This window comes from Pimephales promelas, chromosome 14 (assembly GCF_988280905.1).
Source record: "Pimephales promelas chromosome 14, fPimPro1.hap1.1, whole genome shotgun sequence".
Taxonomy (NCBI): Eukaryota; Metazoa; Chordata; class Actinopteri; order Cypriniformes; family Leuciscidae; genus Pimephales; species Pimephales promelas.
The window spans coordinates 15,949,393-15,965,562 of NC_142782.1; the positions used below are offsets into that span (position 1 = coordinate 15,949,393).

At 40.1% G+C, this 16,170-nt stretch overlaps 1 protein-coding gene across 1 annotated transcript in view; it reads left to right on the plus strand.

The window, feature by feature from the left end:
- The first annotated feature begins 687 nt into the window (after window positions 1–687).
- kcnip3a (Kv channel interacting protein 3a, calsenilin) overlaps window positions 688–16,170 on the plus strand; it is a 77,585-nt gene continuing 62,102 nt past the window's right edge. Inside the window, exon 1 of the mRNA XM_039681751.2 lies at window positions 688–865. Within this exon, the coding sequence (XP_039537685.1) occupies window positions 860–865 (6 nt within the window). The 5' untranslated portion in view covers window positions 688–859. The remainder of the gene's footprint in view (window positions 866–16,170) is intronic.

Consider the following 16,170-nt stretch of genomic DNA (forward strand, 5'->3'; position numbering starts at 1 on the left):
ATAGCCTATCCCCGTGAAACTCTCTAACTAGAAAAAAAGATAGGGTGGGATTTGATTTTGAACATCAGGAATTGATTGGACTACTGTATTTTTGTGGTTTGCTGTTGCTGTTATCTGTGATGGACAGGTTGCCCCGCCCTCAAGCCAAAAAAAAAAAAAAAAAAAAAAGAGCTGGCACTGCAAGAGGGAGTATGTTTTGATTTAAAAATCAAGATTTTGAAGGTAGGCCTATGTAAATCAAAAATAAATAAATAAATAAAAATGTGCATGGATAAATCGTTTTAAGTAGCCTACTGCAATGTTACATAAATAAACCCCAAGAGTTGTCAATTTTGATTTCATGGTGCATGGCTTTAACTAAACACCTACATAAGAAAAAAAAATAGTTTTAGTTCCTTCTGAGAATTGAAACCATGACACTGGCGTTTCTAATACCATGCTGTTCAATCTACAGGAAAACTAATGGAGTTAATGCAGAAGGTGGAAAAATCAGCTCTTTTAATTTTAGAGGTCGTTTTATAGGCACTTTACGGCATCGACATAGCAGCATCTCTATTATCCTAATCTGCCACTGCCAGCAGAGGTTTATGTGAGGTTTTTTTAATCTGCCAAGATAATAAAAGACTTATAAACCCACAGACACACATTTGATCCAATATGTCTGGGCGCCCACTCTCTTTGACACACACACACTCAGGAGAGGAGAGGAGAGGAGAGGAGAGGAGAGGAAGGCTGGCTTGGGCATTCCCTCACATTCCACTTGACAGATCTGCGTGCTGAAGCTGCTGCTCCTGTAGTGAGTGCAATAGCAACAGACATTTCTCCTCAGCGCTTGAGGAGGATTCATCACAAGAACACTATGCAGGTGAGGAATCTATCACTTCTTAACGGGTACCTTTAAAAATGTGAAAAATAGGCGCTGTGGCATCAAGGGGACAAAAAACAACGTTTAATACGATACAACAGCATAAATAAAATATGAAAAAGATATACTCCAAATGTGGCTTGTGGTTTCTACACGACTATTCGCTGTGAGACTGAGTTGATGATAGTTACATAATTTCACTCGAACTGTAGATCGCGCGTCCTTAGAGCGCGGTCGCGGTGTTACTCATATCGTCCTCGTTGTTGTGACTTAATGTGCCATATATGATGCGTATTATTACATATAATAAATATATCATTACCAGTTCGGGCAGTGACAATGACGGACTCTTCACCGCACTTAGAGACCGTTACAGAATGTTTCTCGAGCGTGCTTCAAACCCGCCGAGTGCCCCTGCAATTTAAACTGATGTAATGCTAATGGATGAAAAACCTCTTAAAAATGAAATTACATGCTCTTTTAGTGAATTGGAAAAAACACGGGAGTAAGAAGGGATGAAAACTGAGGTCGCGTAAATTTGGAGAACATTGCGTGCGAGCATCTGGAGATAAGAGGCTTATTCGTTTATTTATTTTCCCATTTTTCTTGTTTTCATCTCCTCCTGGTTTGGGGAATCTGAGCACACCGAATGCTTTGAACTTTTTACGAGACTAAAATCAAATTTGTTCATCTTTCAACTATTGAAGTGAACTGCAGATTTAGCTTGGGGGCAATATGATATCTAATATGATGGGTGGCTGTTGACTCATGTTTATGAGTCAGATGGTGAGTTTTGAACCTTGTGGTGTATGATGGCTTCAAGCTGTGATAATCCTTTTCTCTCACTGCATGAAAGGTTTGCCATTTAAATGATTAATTAATTAGTTTATGTCAGCTTTGAAATTATTACATTGAATCCTGTCCTCACTTTGACAAATGACTGGTTGTACTCTGGGGGGGAAGTCCGGTTCCCTTCTCCAGAGCTTTGATCTAAAAGTGTTTGATCTGAATGTAAAAAGTAGATTTGCTCATTGTTCTCTGCATGATGATAATAAGTCTTATGCTTTCCTGATGTTTTGAAACGTATTGTTTCTGAAGGGTGCATAAATGGCAAAATGTTCATATTAAACCAATTGTGAGTTATCAAGTATGGCCATTTTCTAAATAATAGCATTAATCCTTTATTAAGTGTTTATGACTGGTCTTATTTCGTCAATACTTCACTGACTGGATTTGAGATCAAAATTCAAAAATTAAAATGCTGTCATCATCTACTCATCCTCATGACTTATTTGAAACATCAAATTAGATGTTTTGAAGAATATCCATGCTGCATTTTTACAGAATCAAATACGTACAAAAAGGGGAAAAAATAGGTTTGACATCAGCAATGCCAAAATCAATTGGTTCACGACACCAATTAGGAATATTTCATTTATTGTGAACTGTTTCTTTAAGAGTTAAACCATATCCAGCTATTGGTTGAATATACAACTCAGTGTCTTTTGTGAGTAATTCTTTATTTTGTTTTTGTGTTTTCTCCATCACGGCTATGTTCTCATAGCAACATCGATAATCAAAACCTCTTTAGTTTGTGTCCATTAAATTTAAACAAAGTCAGGGCCGTAGTGCCCTCATTTGGAAACTGAACACCATTCTTCAGCTATTCACACCAAATCAATTAGAATAGATTAGGTTATTTCATTAAGGGTAATTCAATGTCCCCTCACACACACAAGCGAACAGTGGCCTGGTCTCAATGGGGTCCAGGTGAGTGAGAAGCTGAATAATAAATAATTTGGCGTGGTGTGTAATCCATACTACTGCTAAAGTGAAAGGGAAAGGAAATGCCTGGAAAAGGGGAACAGAATAACACAGTGCAGCAATGAACCAGAGCTGGCGCTACCGACACCGGCAGGGCTCGTTTATCCTCTGATGAGCGTGATTGAAAGTGTTCAGTGCGAGGTCAGTGCTTTTCCTTCTGTTTTACAAGCAAGCACATGCATTCATGAGGTATAGCAGCAGCGAAAAAGATTGCAATCTGCTATTTGAGATTCACGAAGTAGGATGGCAATGTCCTTTGATTAAAATGAAAGAGACTTTCTTTTGACCTGCCTCACCCGTAACTTAGTTGGCTGGCTGAAGTGTACTGTTTGGCATCGCTTCTCTGAGTTTTAATCAGGCTGTGGTTCTGAATTTTAAGTTGGTGTAAGCCTAGAACCCAGAACAGCGAAACACACCGTCCTGAATTAAACAAGAAACATAAATTGGAAGAATGTAGACGGAATACTAAAGGTAGTATCAGCTTGTGCAGTGTTGTCCGGAGGGCCTCATGAATTAATGCTGATTTATTCAATGTGAAATACTTTAGAGTAACTCAGTAAAGATGCAACACACCATTAATTTACAGTAATTGTGATAATGTGCTTATTGCTCAGGGGTCACTGTGTACGTCGCCATACGTCTTAGCTAGAAACGCTTGCAAATACAACATTACTTTCGGATTATCTCTAACTCGTATACCAAGAAAGCTTTAAAAACAATTGAAATATGTCGATCTTTAAATCTTTTCGTTTGAAATGTAATTTTTTCTGATAAGTTATGTACCCCTGTAATTGTGTCTTTTTTCTTTCCATTTATATGTTCTATTGTGACTTTTCTTCTTTGCTTATAATGTCTTTAATAAAAAAATTACAAAAATAGAAACGCTTGCGTTAACTTCAAGCATAACAATTACAAAGGCGGACTCCATCGTGTTTCTGCAAATGTTTCTCCTGGCTTTTGCGCTCCTTTATTATGGTCAGAAAAGATGTTTAGAAGACATCTAAACCCGCCCCAGCCCCCGACGTAAGCATGACGTTGTAAAAGAACGGTTCTAGTCCAGCAAAGAGTTGGTGCCGCTTTGGAACCAGTTCTTCTGGCCCGAGAACCGGTTCTTTGGCTGTCGAAACACAAAGAACTGGTTCGCGCGCAGGCACCGGCTCCGAACCGGCTCTCAAAATGCTTTGGTGGAAAAGGGGCTACAGAGATCTAGCTTTATGAGTGAAGCTTTATGAGTCACATGTCACTAATTATGAAAAATTGCCAATCAAATTTCTCATATTTTCAAGTGACATAAAAATCTCCATAGTCTCTTTTAATGTAAGCTATTAGCAGCAGAGGAGAAATGGTGCTTGTTCTCCATTGACTTGGACCCTGTCCCAACCTGTCCCCGTAGACTCATTATCAACAGAACTGTGTATACAGCTAGCCAGAGACAGCAAGCCAAAAACATTATTAAAACAGGTTTTGTTTTACTGTTATTCAATAAACAGCATTCCTCGAAGATCCACCGTTTTCTTTTCATCAAACATGCATAGAGTTCAAATCGATATGCATATTTTGTATTCTTCATGTAAAAATGTGTGGTATAAAATGCCTGACGAATCTCACACACCAACATAGAAATATTCCAAAGCAAAATAGAAATAATTAAAACTAAAATATATAAAAGCAAACACATTTTTATTCATCTATTGCAAAAAAGCATCAAGAACAACTAAATTAAAATGAAAACGATTTGCATATGCAAGTGTGTGTAAGGCTGGGAAAGGCTTAAGCCCAAAGTAAACTTTTCCTTTTCTTTCTTCTGGGCCTGAGACGAGAGTCCAAGAGATTTCCACGATGCATGCGCTAGAATTGCTTTGTTATTCCACTTCTTGCGCAATTCTCGTGCATGCGTCGAGGAAATCTCTTGAACTCTCATCTCAGGCCCAGAAGGAAGAAAAGGAATAGTCAAATAAAGTCTTTTTTGTTTGTTTGTTTGTTTGTTTGTTTGTTTGTCCTGATCTCATGAAAGTTTGTATCTATAGCACAAATGTCATTTCTCGTGGCATTTATACGCCAAAAACGTATTTTTTTTTGCGTGTATACGGTACGCGTTTTTTGCGTGCATATGATACGTACTTTTTGCCGTATAATACGCACAAACTCCTCCCCCCCCCTCCCCCCTAAACCAACCCCAGGGTTTTTTAGTGCGTAGCATAAGCACGCAAAAACCATTTTTGCCGTATAAATGCCACGAGAAATGACATTCGTGGCATAGATACGCATCTTCGTGAGACTGTGTTGGTTTTTCCGCACAAAAAGTATTCTCGTCGCTTGATAAACTTATAGCCACTGTACTCACATGGAATATTTAAACATTTTCTTCATTGACTTTCTGGGCCGTAAGTTTCAATGCTTTAGGAGCCTATGTAGCAGTGATCCAGCTATCAAATTTAATCAAAAATATCTTCGTTTGTTTTCCGAAGATGAACGAAGGTCTTACGGGGTTGGTACTAGCATGGGGGTGAGTAATTAATGACTTAATTTTCATTTTTGGGTGAACTAACCGTTTAACGCAAAGGCCAATTAGAGGTGTTTAAGTTAGAATCCACTCACCATGGTCTGTCTGAATTATCGATTCTATAAATAGAATAATGTTTACGTAAGTATCGGTTTTTAAATAATAATAATAATCTGAATAAAAAAATTACAACACTAAAACAAATAGTGTCAAAACCAACAATTAGACAGGGTCATTTTTAAGCAAGCGTTGTGATGGAAAAGGTAATCTAAATGTAAAATATAAAACCAACATAATTATTGAAAAACAGTCCAATATCAACTGATAATAATCCATTGCTACTATACATGCGGCACCCGATTTTTGCGCATTGAATTGTCGATCTCTAAAAGACATAAATGAGAAGCTGAAACATGTTGGAGGATTACATGCATGCACGAATGGATGAAATCGCTTAGAGCTATTTGTGTATACAAACTAGGTACATTGCCCAGAACAATTGCTTTTACTGCCCCCCACTGTTCCCTGCAGAAACACACACTCACACAAACACTCTATTAAATAGATGTGCTCCTCTAGCAGACCTGACATGCATATGGGGCCTCCATCCTCCCACTCACAGTTGAGACCAGCTCCATAAAGCACAGAGAAGCATGCGCTCTCTCTTTCCCCCCACAAATAGCATCTCGGGCACCTTAACACACTGAGGCTACACAACGTCCCTCCTGCTGACTATCAAGGGTTACTGCAGACATGCCAGTCCATTATTACTAGAGCGAATGAACGTCAAGATGAATCCAAGATGAAAAGGTCATTACTACCATTGTGTTGAATCATGGACGAGGCATTTCTCCAGAGGCAGGAGCATGCCGAGGCATCCGAATGTTTAAATTTCCTGAAAGAGGAGAGGAAGCTTTGAAATCAATCCTCTTTTCTAGCCTTTGTCCCTTTGTCCCCATCTGTGTGCCTCTGAATCTTCACCTTGTGATCAGCAGATTCTGTTTTCTCTGGTTTCTGTCCAACTTTTCAATCAGTCAGTCCGTCAAGTAGGGTTGTGAAACAATGCCAGACATCCCTCAGCGCAATCTATCAGTGATCAGTTAAGATCAGTAAAGTCCACCACCAGGATTTAGAGGCTTTCCATGTCGATTAATTTGGTCTAATCCTGAAGGACAGAGGCAGGGAGAAATAGACTTGCTTTATAACAGAGCGAATGTTTCGTAAGGGGATTTTACAGGTTGCAAAAGCCATGATGAAAATGCTCAGCAACTGTCTGTTTTTGCAACCAATTGGTTTAGGGAATTCTGAGAAACTGATTTTAAAGTGCATTTCTCTTGAAGATCTCACCATTTAATTTTTATTCTCAGGAAGGATGATATATATGTTTCTGGTTTGGCAGTCCTGAGCCGGGATGATTGACAGCAGGGCAGCGTGCTTGTGGTAGATCATAGGTATTATATAAGAGCCAGGATGGAACAAGTCAACAAACATTCTGCTTTTGATATTTCGAGAAACACTTCGTAACAAGAGAAAGGAGACAGGGTGGTTGTTATTTTTCCGTAACAAGGGAAAGGAGAAGGTTTTTAGGAGAAGCAATGCAAAGGGAAACTACTGGAAAGGGATGAAGAGGGGATGATGGAGAGATATGGTATCTGACATCAGGCGTGGGAGGACAGGAAGCGAGTATGGGAAGGGAGAGATTGACAGCAAAAGATATTGAGTGGGAAAGGCAGATGGAGTTGGAGCAGGTATCAGAAGGAATAAAGGAGAGAGAAATAGATAGGGGAAGATGGAGAGATTATACGTTACATTCAGCTATATTTTTGTGTGTGAGAGTTTGTCTCTGCGGAAAGAAGATGAGTGTGTCATTTACAGTACGGAGACTGGCGGAGGGATGGGGGAGCAGCAGCAGGTGTGTGAGCTGATTGCGGGGCCTTTCTTTCGTCTCTCCGTCTCAGGGGAGAATGTACACAGGGTGATGTGAGCTATAAATAAACTCCCCCGTGTTCTTGGGACTTGTTCTGGAGCTCAATTGACTCTCATTGAAAGCTGCAACAAGTCAGGAGCAGATGCCAATCACAGCTAGGAATGATGGACTGATTTATCAGCAATGCTTGTTTTTAGCTAAGTTAAGCAGGAAAAATTGGCCGACACTCATGCCAGCGTAGACAACCAATAAAGCCTTGAGCAACTGATGACTACAAACAGATTCAGTGTTTCAATATCAATATTTGCGATTCATAAGTTTTGTAGTTAAATCAAACACATTTAGATACATTCATTTGTGAATTAATGAGTCAATTCTAGTGTTTCTTTGGATGACACATTTGATGTGGCATGTTTTTTTGTACTGGAATGTTTTTATTTTTTGCTTCCTATTAAAGGGGTGGTTTATTGCTTTTTTTTTTCTTTGCATGATTGTGTTTATGGGGTGCAATATAACATGTATTCGTGGTTTTTCTTTTTTAAAAAGCCTTATTTTTCATAAATTTCGCCTTTATTGTAAGCCACGTTCTCCTCTGTCATTTGAAAGACCCATTGAGTTCCTGATTCTATGAAACCACTCCCTCAGAAACAGGCAATGGGTTCAGATTGGTTTGTGCCGGTGTGTTGTGATTGGCTAAACTGAGTAATGCAAGTTGTCTGGATACTTAAGCCCATTACCTTTACGGGCGAGAGTTGCATGTGTTCCTGTCAAATGTACATAATGGTGTCGATACTGCAGTATCAGACCCCAAAAGCGGCGATGAAGAGAGGCAAGCAGAACCTCACCAAACATGGCTCTTACAAAATGTTTCTGAATGGTAATTTGCCTATATTTTTAAAACTTTATACACAATTGTTTTACACAATAGCATCGAACTGTCTGGCTACTATATACACAACAGCGTTGGCATTGGTTTATGTTCTTGATCAAATCAAAAATAGCGTCATAAAGCATATATACATAAAAAAATACATTTACAAAATTAGTACATATACAAATTCAGGTCCAAAATGTTTGTACGCATTTGTCATAGACACGAAATAGCATAACTAAGTGGGTATAAAGCCAGCGTTGGCACTTGATAAAACTAAACCATTACATCTGAAATTATACATGCAAATACATTTAAAATGATTAAGTCTTGGCCTACTTACAGGTTGTGGCCCAACAACTGCTTCCTCTGGCTTTAAAGTTGGAACTGCTTCATGTTTTAGTAACAGTTTCTTGTTGAATCCGGTGTTGAATTCGTGGAGATTCTGGAAGCTGTCTTCCGTAAATGCGCAGCACAGAGACATAAATTACGATCGTCATTTTCAGGAACATAATCAAACATAAATTTTATCCATTGTTGACGAACTACAGCATCCGTGGGAAGCCCGAACACAGAAGATCTGACAGCTGCGTGAACATAACAGACTCGAAGAGCCGCAGAAACATAATCATGCCTTTTTTTGGATATTCTGGAGGGAGGGGTTGATGTAAATGTATGGGTTGACGTCTAAAACCCGGCTTTCGTCCCAATCAAGTTTTTGTAGGCATTAAACTTCCTGATTTTTTAAAAGACGATATCTATGCTTATATTGAACTTTCAGTGCTGCAACTTTGCAAATACTGTTCATGCACCAACAGCAACATTACACACTATTTAAAATGAAAAAGTGAAATCGCAATCAACCCCCCCCCAACCCCCAACCCCCCCTTAATTCTATTACATACTGATTAGTTAACACATGTTCGTTAGTAGTTAACAGCAGTGAAGTTAATGAAGAATTACCTACTAGTTCTTCCTTATTAGTTCCTTATAATCCCTTATAATTCCTTATTAGTTATGCAGTAAGTAAGAAACAGTATTCTAAAGTGTAACCCATTTAGCATTTACCTGTTTTTAAATTAAGTTCATGCGACACATCACCATGATGGAAACCTCCCAAAAAGCCCAGAAAATTCAGATTACTTAATAATGTTTCGTGAACTCAAAATAAAAAGAAAGTTCTAAATACTCATAAAAGCTCATTTGTTTGAACTATTTTGTTTAATCTAAGTTTGCTCTACTCAAACCAATGAATTATTTTAGCGTTAGGATTTACAGTGCGGCGTGAGGACAGGACAAACTGTCACTCACATGAGATTACAGCCATAGCAAATCCACAATGATCAAACAATCCAATCAATTCCCAATGGACAAAATCAAGACCCTTTCTACATTTTTTAATGTTTGAGAAGCTGTTTCTCTCTGATATACTTCACAATTTATAAGAAAAGCATATCGCAATTTCTTTTTCATGCCAACTTTAAAAAGGGTTAGCGGCAAGACAAGCTCTTATAGTGCAGTACGAGGAACCGTTTGTCGTTATATGGTTGCCTGGGCGTGTTTGTGTTTGTGTGGGGGGTGGTGAATATCTCATGCATGATCTGAAGAAGCACTTACTGTATATCACATCTCCCTTGACTTGTAGTGAATAATTGATTAATCTAGCAACATTCCTTCCTCTTTCTCTCTCTCTCTTGCTTTCTCTTCCTCAGTAGTTAATAGGTCAAAGTCATAGCTTCTTTTTGAAGACTTAAGCCTTTAGGGTTGTCTTGAGTCAAGGGGCTGTGGTGCGTTAAGACAGAACATAAAAGCTAACCTCTTATGAGTTACATTGACTGATAACGCCTGGCAGAGTCGAGAGATCTCTTTATCCCCCTCACCACTGTATTCTTTACATTCCTCTGCCCATCTTTTTGCTGTACAAATATAAACAAGCTGACAAGTGGTTACATAAGGGGCTTGTCTTTCCTCTCAAGGACATGGTTGATCATAACCTTTAATTTCACATGCTCAAACATCAGGTTCGCCGCACATGATTACATTATGCAACAACTTACAGTAATGTCTTCTGACGGCCAACAATGACATTATTTTTTTCATGTTCTACAGTATACAATATATGAATCACTTTTAACACACACACACACTTTTCTAGAAAATGTGATGTTGCGTTTTTTTAGTCCATTTCACCACCCTGCATTGTATGTTTTTAAATGCATAAAACTGTTCTATGTGAATGGCTATCAATAGTTATAGTTTGAAAATGTAGGGAGAGCGACTACTCTAAATTAGTGTTTTGTGTGTATGGAACTTGACTCACCCCTGAAATGGCAATGATGATTGACACTGTGGCACTGATATACTGTAAAGCAACATTCTGGCATCTTGCACATTTACTATTTTTGACCCAAGTAGTATTACAGTGACCAAAGACTCATTCATTTCAGCTATTTTAACCAAACTTCACACAGCGTGCTCTTCAGAATGTGCCATATCCATTGATTATAAGCATCTTTGGGCTTGGCTCATAATGCAATCCAGTTTATGGAGTAGCTAAAGTGGGGAGGTGCAGGTCGTGATATATTGGTCTTATTTCCAATAAAGCTTTTGAATTCATTTAGGTATATGGGCTTGTTCTTGTTTGCTGCTTTTTTAGCTTTGTGGTTTTCCCGCACTTCACATACAAAAGAAAGACACAAATATCCTTAACAACTAGTTGATCAGTTTGGTTCTGTAACACACTGCATAGAACTTTTTTAATGCTGTTGTAAATACCTCAATTTTTGTCACTCCTGTACATTGTGTGTGTACAGAACAGGATTAAGCACTAAAGAATGAATTGACTACCGAATTTAGCTGCAGTGTGTCCGTGACCTTATGATGGTCATTTATGATGCTTCATGGAAGTGGGTGGACGTTTCCATGGTAACAGTGGCTGAGTCCGAAATCGCATATACTCTCTTGAGTAGGTACTTATTTTGTACAAGAAATTAATTTACTTCACAACGACTAAAAGTGTATTATATACTATAGTTTGAGTGTGTTTAGTATGAATGTAATCCGGTCGTACTACAGTACATCTGCCATGTTGTCATTATAACGTAATCTACCAGCCACAGTTACGTCGCTTCACTGCCATTCATAAATCCTCTAGGATTGTATGTCAAGTGTCCATCGTGCACACTTCGGAAGTAGTTGATCATCCGGGTACTTTTTTCTTCCTCTTTTGCGAGTACTGTGAATTCAGACACACTTCTTTTGTCACACACTGTTTTCCGCCTACTATATTAGGGAAGTATGCGATTTCAGATCTTTTTAGAAGTTTGATTGATGGAGGTCTTTTTAGAATTTTGGGTAAAACTCCATGTGTTTGGGTAGTTTTACCACCTGGAAATACACTATATGTTATCAATGTTATCAAAAGATGTCAATCTATCTTTTATGTACTGTATGAATTGCTTCCTTAAAGCTGAAATTTCCTTTTATACAGCAATATTGGGCCAAGGAACACTGTGAATTATAATTATGTTATATTTGATTATATCATAAGAGAAAGGAAAAGGAAACCACTCACGTGCTCTTTGTCTTACTGCCGTTCTGCTCATGGAAGTAGACTCAAGGGCAGAGAGCGTTATACATGTTTGATGGTGTTTTAATGGAGAACACGGTCTTCTCTAGCATTTTGATCCTCCTCCCCAGAACACGTGTGGCTCCACTCTTATTAATTATGCAGCTTTCACAGCATTTAATCTTTCTGTGATCAATACTAAGCACTGGTTACAACACCAGCTTAAACAGCAGTGTCTTGGGTTTTTGTTTAGAGTAGCATACTACCATGCTACTTGTTAATAATCCGTATGCTTAGAATACCAAATCTGCAGTAAACCACAGTCTCTGACAATGCCGTGCGCTCGACTTCACCTTTCATTTTCAGAGTAACTGAATTAGAACTATTAACCACTTTTATTGCATAATACATTCTGTTTCACATAGTATCGTTAATAGTTGAAGGCTGTACTGTATATACTGCAGTATTCAGGATCCTATTCTGAACATAACATGCAGTAGTCTCTGTGTTGGGTGGATTTTGTCTTTTCCATTTACATTATGCATTTGTTTGAAGAGTTTATATTTTTAAATGAACTTATATTCTTTTGGAATCAAACCAATGACCTTGGTGTTTGTAGAGCCATGCTTGGTATATGATATGGTAGGAGGCGTTGTTGCAGAACTTCTAAAATAATACAGCATCGCAAAATTCAAAAACAATCATAGAATAAGATGTCTGTAAACCGTACAGTAATTATTTATTCACAAGTAAGGTTCGACTTGTCGAGACTGTCTTTCGAAGATAGCTCCTGTCTGTATACACGAAGTGGACTGTCTTAAAGCATCTTCTTATTAAATGGTCTGTACACTTACAAAGTTCTCACCGCTTCGTTTGGCAAGTAGGGACCCTCATCATGCTACTGTGTTAGTGTGGGGCTATTTTGAGCCTTGTTAGTGGTATTAACTAGCGATTTCTTTTTACTTATTAAATGCCCCCATGTACTAGCACTATACTCTAAACAGTTTTTCAAAAACTCTTTACATTCGATCATCATGAAAACAAATCTCAGAGAACGGTCGACTAGGTACCATTGTTTTATTAGACAGTTGGTTCATTTTGCGCCGGAGTTATCCTTTAGCTCCTTTTAGAGATCGTTTTCCTCCAGTGACAGGCCAGTCGCGGGTTTCGTAAACGCTGCTATGGCCGCCACGTAAACTTTGAGCATGGATGGGGATCTGACCTTATCCAGCAGCTCTTGAAGGAAGGAGGGCACTTCCCCGCTGTTTATGGGTGAAAAGTCTCGGGCTTTGCACCAGTTAACAAACACTGACCACTTTGGGGCATAGAGTCGTTTCGTAGACGGCACTCTAGCCTGTGTGATTGTGTTCAGCACTCCTTCGGGGAGGTTTGCGGGTACTCGTTGATGACCCATGTGTGCAGGGCCCACCGTTCCGGGTGAGGATGCCAAATTGAGCCCTCGACCTGAGAAAGGAAGTCTTTCCTCGTCGGAATTGGCCATGGGGCAGTGCTCGTCAGCTGCATTAGGACTGGGAACCAGGCTTGGTTCGTCCAGAGCGGAGCCACAAGGAGCACTGAGCATCCGGTCTCCCTGATTTGTTTCAGCACCTGAGGCAGGAGCAAGACTAGTGGAAAAGCATAGAGCGGGCAGCAGGGCCAGATGTCGGCCAGCGCATCCTTGCTCTTGAAGAAAAACTTTGGGCAGTGAGCTTTCTCCTGGGACGCGAATAGGTCCACCTGGGCTCTGCCGAATGTCTCCCACAGCTGGAGGATCGTCTGCAGGGGGAGGAAACCACTCTCCTGCTGGAATATTGTTTCTGGACAGTCTGTCTGGCCTCAAATTCTGGGAGCCAGGCACTTGTGCTTCTCTCAGTGAGCGCAGACTATGCTGAGCCCAGACCAAGATGCGTTCCATCAGCCTGAAAAGGTTTCGGGACTTCACACCGCCCTGGTAAATTATGTAGGATACCATTGACATGTTCTCTGAGCGGACTAAGACGTGGTGACCTTTAATTCGGGGATCACCACGCCATCATTTCTGCCATCGTTTCTAATTCTAAGTTTATATGAAGGAGCTTCTCTTGTTCTGACCACTGGCCCAAGAACAGTCTGCCCTCGTGCAGTGCTCCCCATCCCGAGGTGGAGGCGTCCGTAGACACCACCTGCACATTCAAGGAAGTCCCTGGTACCAGTCGGTGGACTGGTACCTCAAAATTCACCTTCGAGGGCGGCTTCGGCGGAACTAAAACACTCTTTTCCTCATTCGCCGCTGACGCATGCCCATGGGGGGCGGGGGTGGGATAGTTTTCTTATAACGTAAAGAAAGCTAGCTGCGGTTTTGATGTTGACCCGTTCCCCTGATCACTCCCGAACAGAGGGGGGAGGTCCACAGAGCCGATACCAGGATAGATCACCTGGGCTTCTCTACAGAGGAAGCTATCTCGTCGTCATTAATGGCGGAAGCGGCAGCACGTGGCGGCCGTTGTCCGTCAGTGAGTGACTCGAGTGAAGCTGGTGAAGCTCGCGGGCGATCCCGGCGAGCTTTCACGGGCTGGAGAAGGCTCGAGGACCCGCTTAGTATAGCGCTTTTACTGCGCGGCATTACAGCGAGCGGGAGAGCAGACTCGGAGAAATATGCCAGGCCAGTCCTCAGAGTCACCATAGGCAATAGCTCGAATGAATTACCCAATGAAATATCGGACCCTCAAAGAGGTTAACCACTGTGTAAGCTTTGGGGGTGTTGATGGACTCTATCTTTTTTTTCTTTTCTTTTTTTGTCAAAACACATTTTAATAAAGGATTAAGACTTGTTTAGGTTGTGTACAACAACATATTTTACTGTAACAAACAATTTAATTAAACAATGCAGTCACTACCTTATAACGCACGAAGGCATCCCTATTACTGAAGTTATGTAACCTTGAGAAAGACAAACATATTACAACATTAAATCACTGTTACTTTTTATAGCGAATAGAGGACTCCTTTCTGTTTGTTTCAGTTTTGACAAAACTAGATTCTAGATTTTCTTTATTCCACAGTGAATCTATTGCTCTTTCTTCTCATTCCTCTCTCCTTTTCTTTCCCTGCTCTCTATTTGTCTCTGTCTCTTTCTTTCTCTCCCTCCCCAATGAAATGCACAGAAATAGCTATGCAGATTTCCCCCTTCCAAAATGATTTCATATCATCTCATATCTTCCAATAACCCTCCGTTCATTTCCCCTCTTATCTGTTTTCTTCACTCCTCCGCTCTGTCTTCCCTTTCTTTTATTGTATTTATCTGCTCATTATGCTAATTGGTGTCAGAGCAGAGTATCTAAGAACAAATTCTAGTGGTGAATTTCTTTATTTATTTTACTGTATATCTGTTGTGTTGCTTCTCTCTCTTTCTTTCCCTCTACCCCCCCCCCCCACCCCCCTCTCTCTCATTTTCTATTTATATCTCAGCGTGGTGGGAGTGTTTGGTCAGAACGTTTACACTACTCTATTTGCCTCCTCCCTCTCTCCATATTTCTCAACCTTAGTTCCTGTCCCTTAGGAAAAAACAAACCTCTCCTGCTCTTCAATTTTGTCCTCTCGTTTCCACAAATGTATTCTGCATTCCATCATTTACGGTGGTCGCCGGAGCTGTCAAATGCTGCTAGATTAATAATCTGTGTGGAATTAAAATGTGTGTTTGTGTGCAAACTTGTGCCTACTGGCCATACGCATGTGCTTGACAGTATGACTCCATGTGTATTAACTGAATAGTGTGTGTGTGGGTGTGTGTGTGTGTGGGTAGCGAGTCAGTCTGTGCTGGGTCAATTAGACGGATCGAGAGAGATTATCATTGGCAAGTAGTTCCGTGATTATTAGATGACTGAGGCATCATGGGAAGGTTTGGGAAAAAAAGAACTGAGTGGATGGAGCTACAATTATAAGCTCTGAATTGCCCACACATTTTTCATGAGTTCGCCTCTCTTGACGATTTGTCTCATATCAAATACAAATTAGCTTTTTTTGGCATGACTGTGGTTGTAATTCAAGGGTAAATAAAGAACTGGTTGTTTGAAAATCTACAGCTTTTCTTTAATCTTTACTCAACAAAGACTATAATATATATATATATATGAAGAGTTTGGTTCCAAAACGCGATAAACGCCATTTAAAAAAAAAATGAGTTACTGCAAAAATCGGACTTTTCAATACCGACCAGATACAAAACAATGTTTAATATTACGTAAAACGGGATATCCGCCGTGTTATTATGTAATGTTTTCTCCCTTTCTTTCCAAACCGCTACAAACGCCAGTCTCCCTTTTCTGCAAAATGCCACATATCCGCTAAACCAATCGCAACGCACCATTCCACGCAATGTAAACAGTAACGGCAGCGCTTTAACTAACCCGGCTTCCTAGGTTTTCTCTATTGTGTCCTTTCGATCAACAAACAAACAAAGAAATGAATAATTTTGACAGCATTGGTGAACCTGCGGAGGGTAAGGCATCCTGCATGGGTAAACGTGACATCGACATCGAATCATTTACGTGAGGAAGAAGATGGACTCGGGAGGAGGAAATGCCGGCTGTTGCTTGTTCTCACACGACAGCATCAAACTTCTGTCACGCTGACA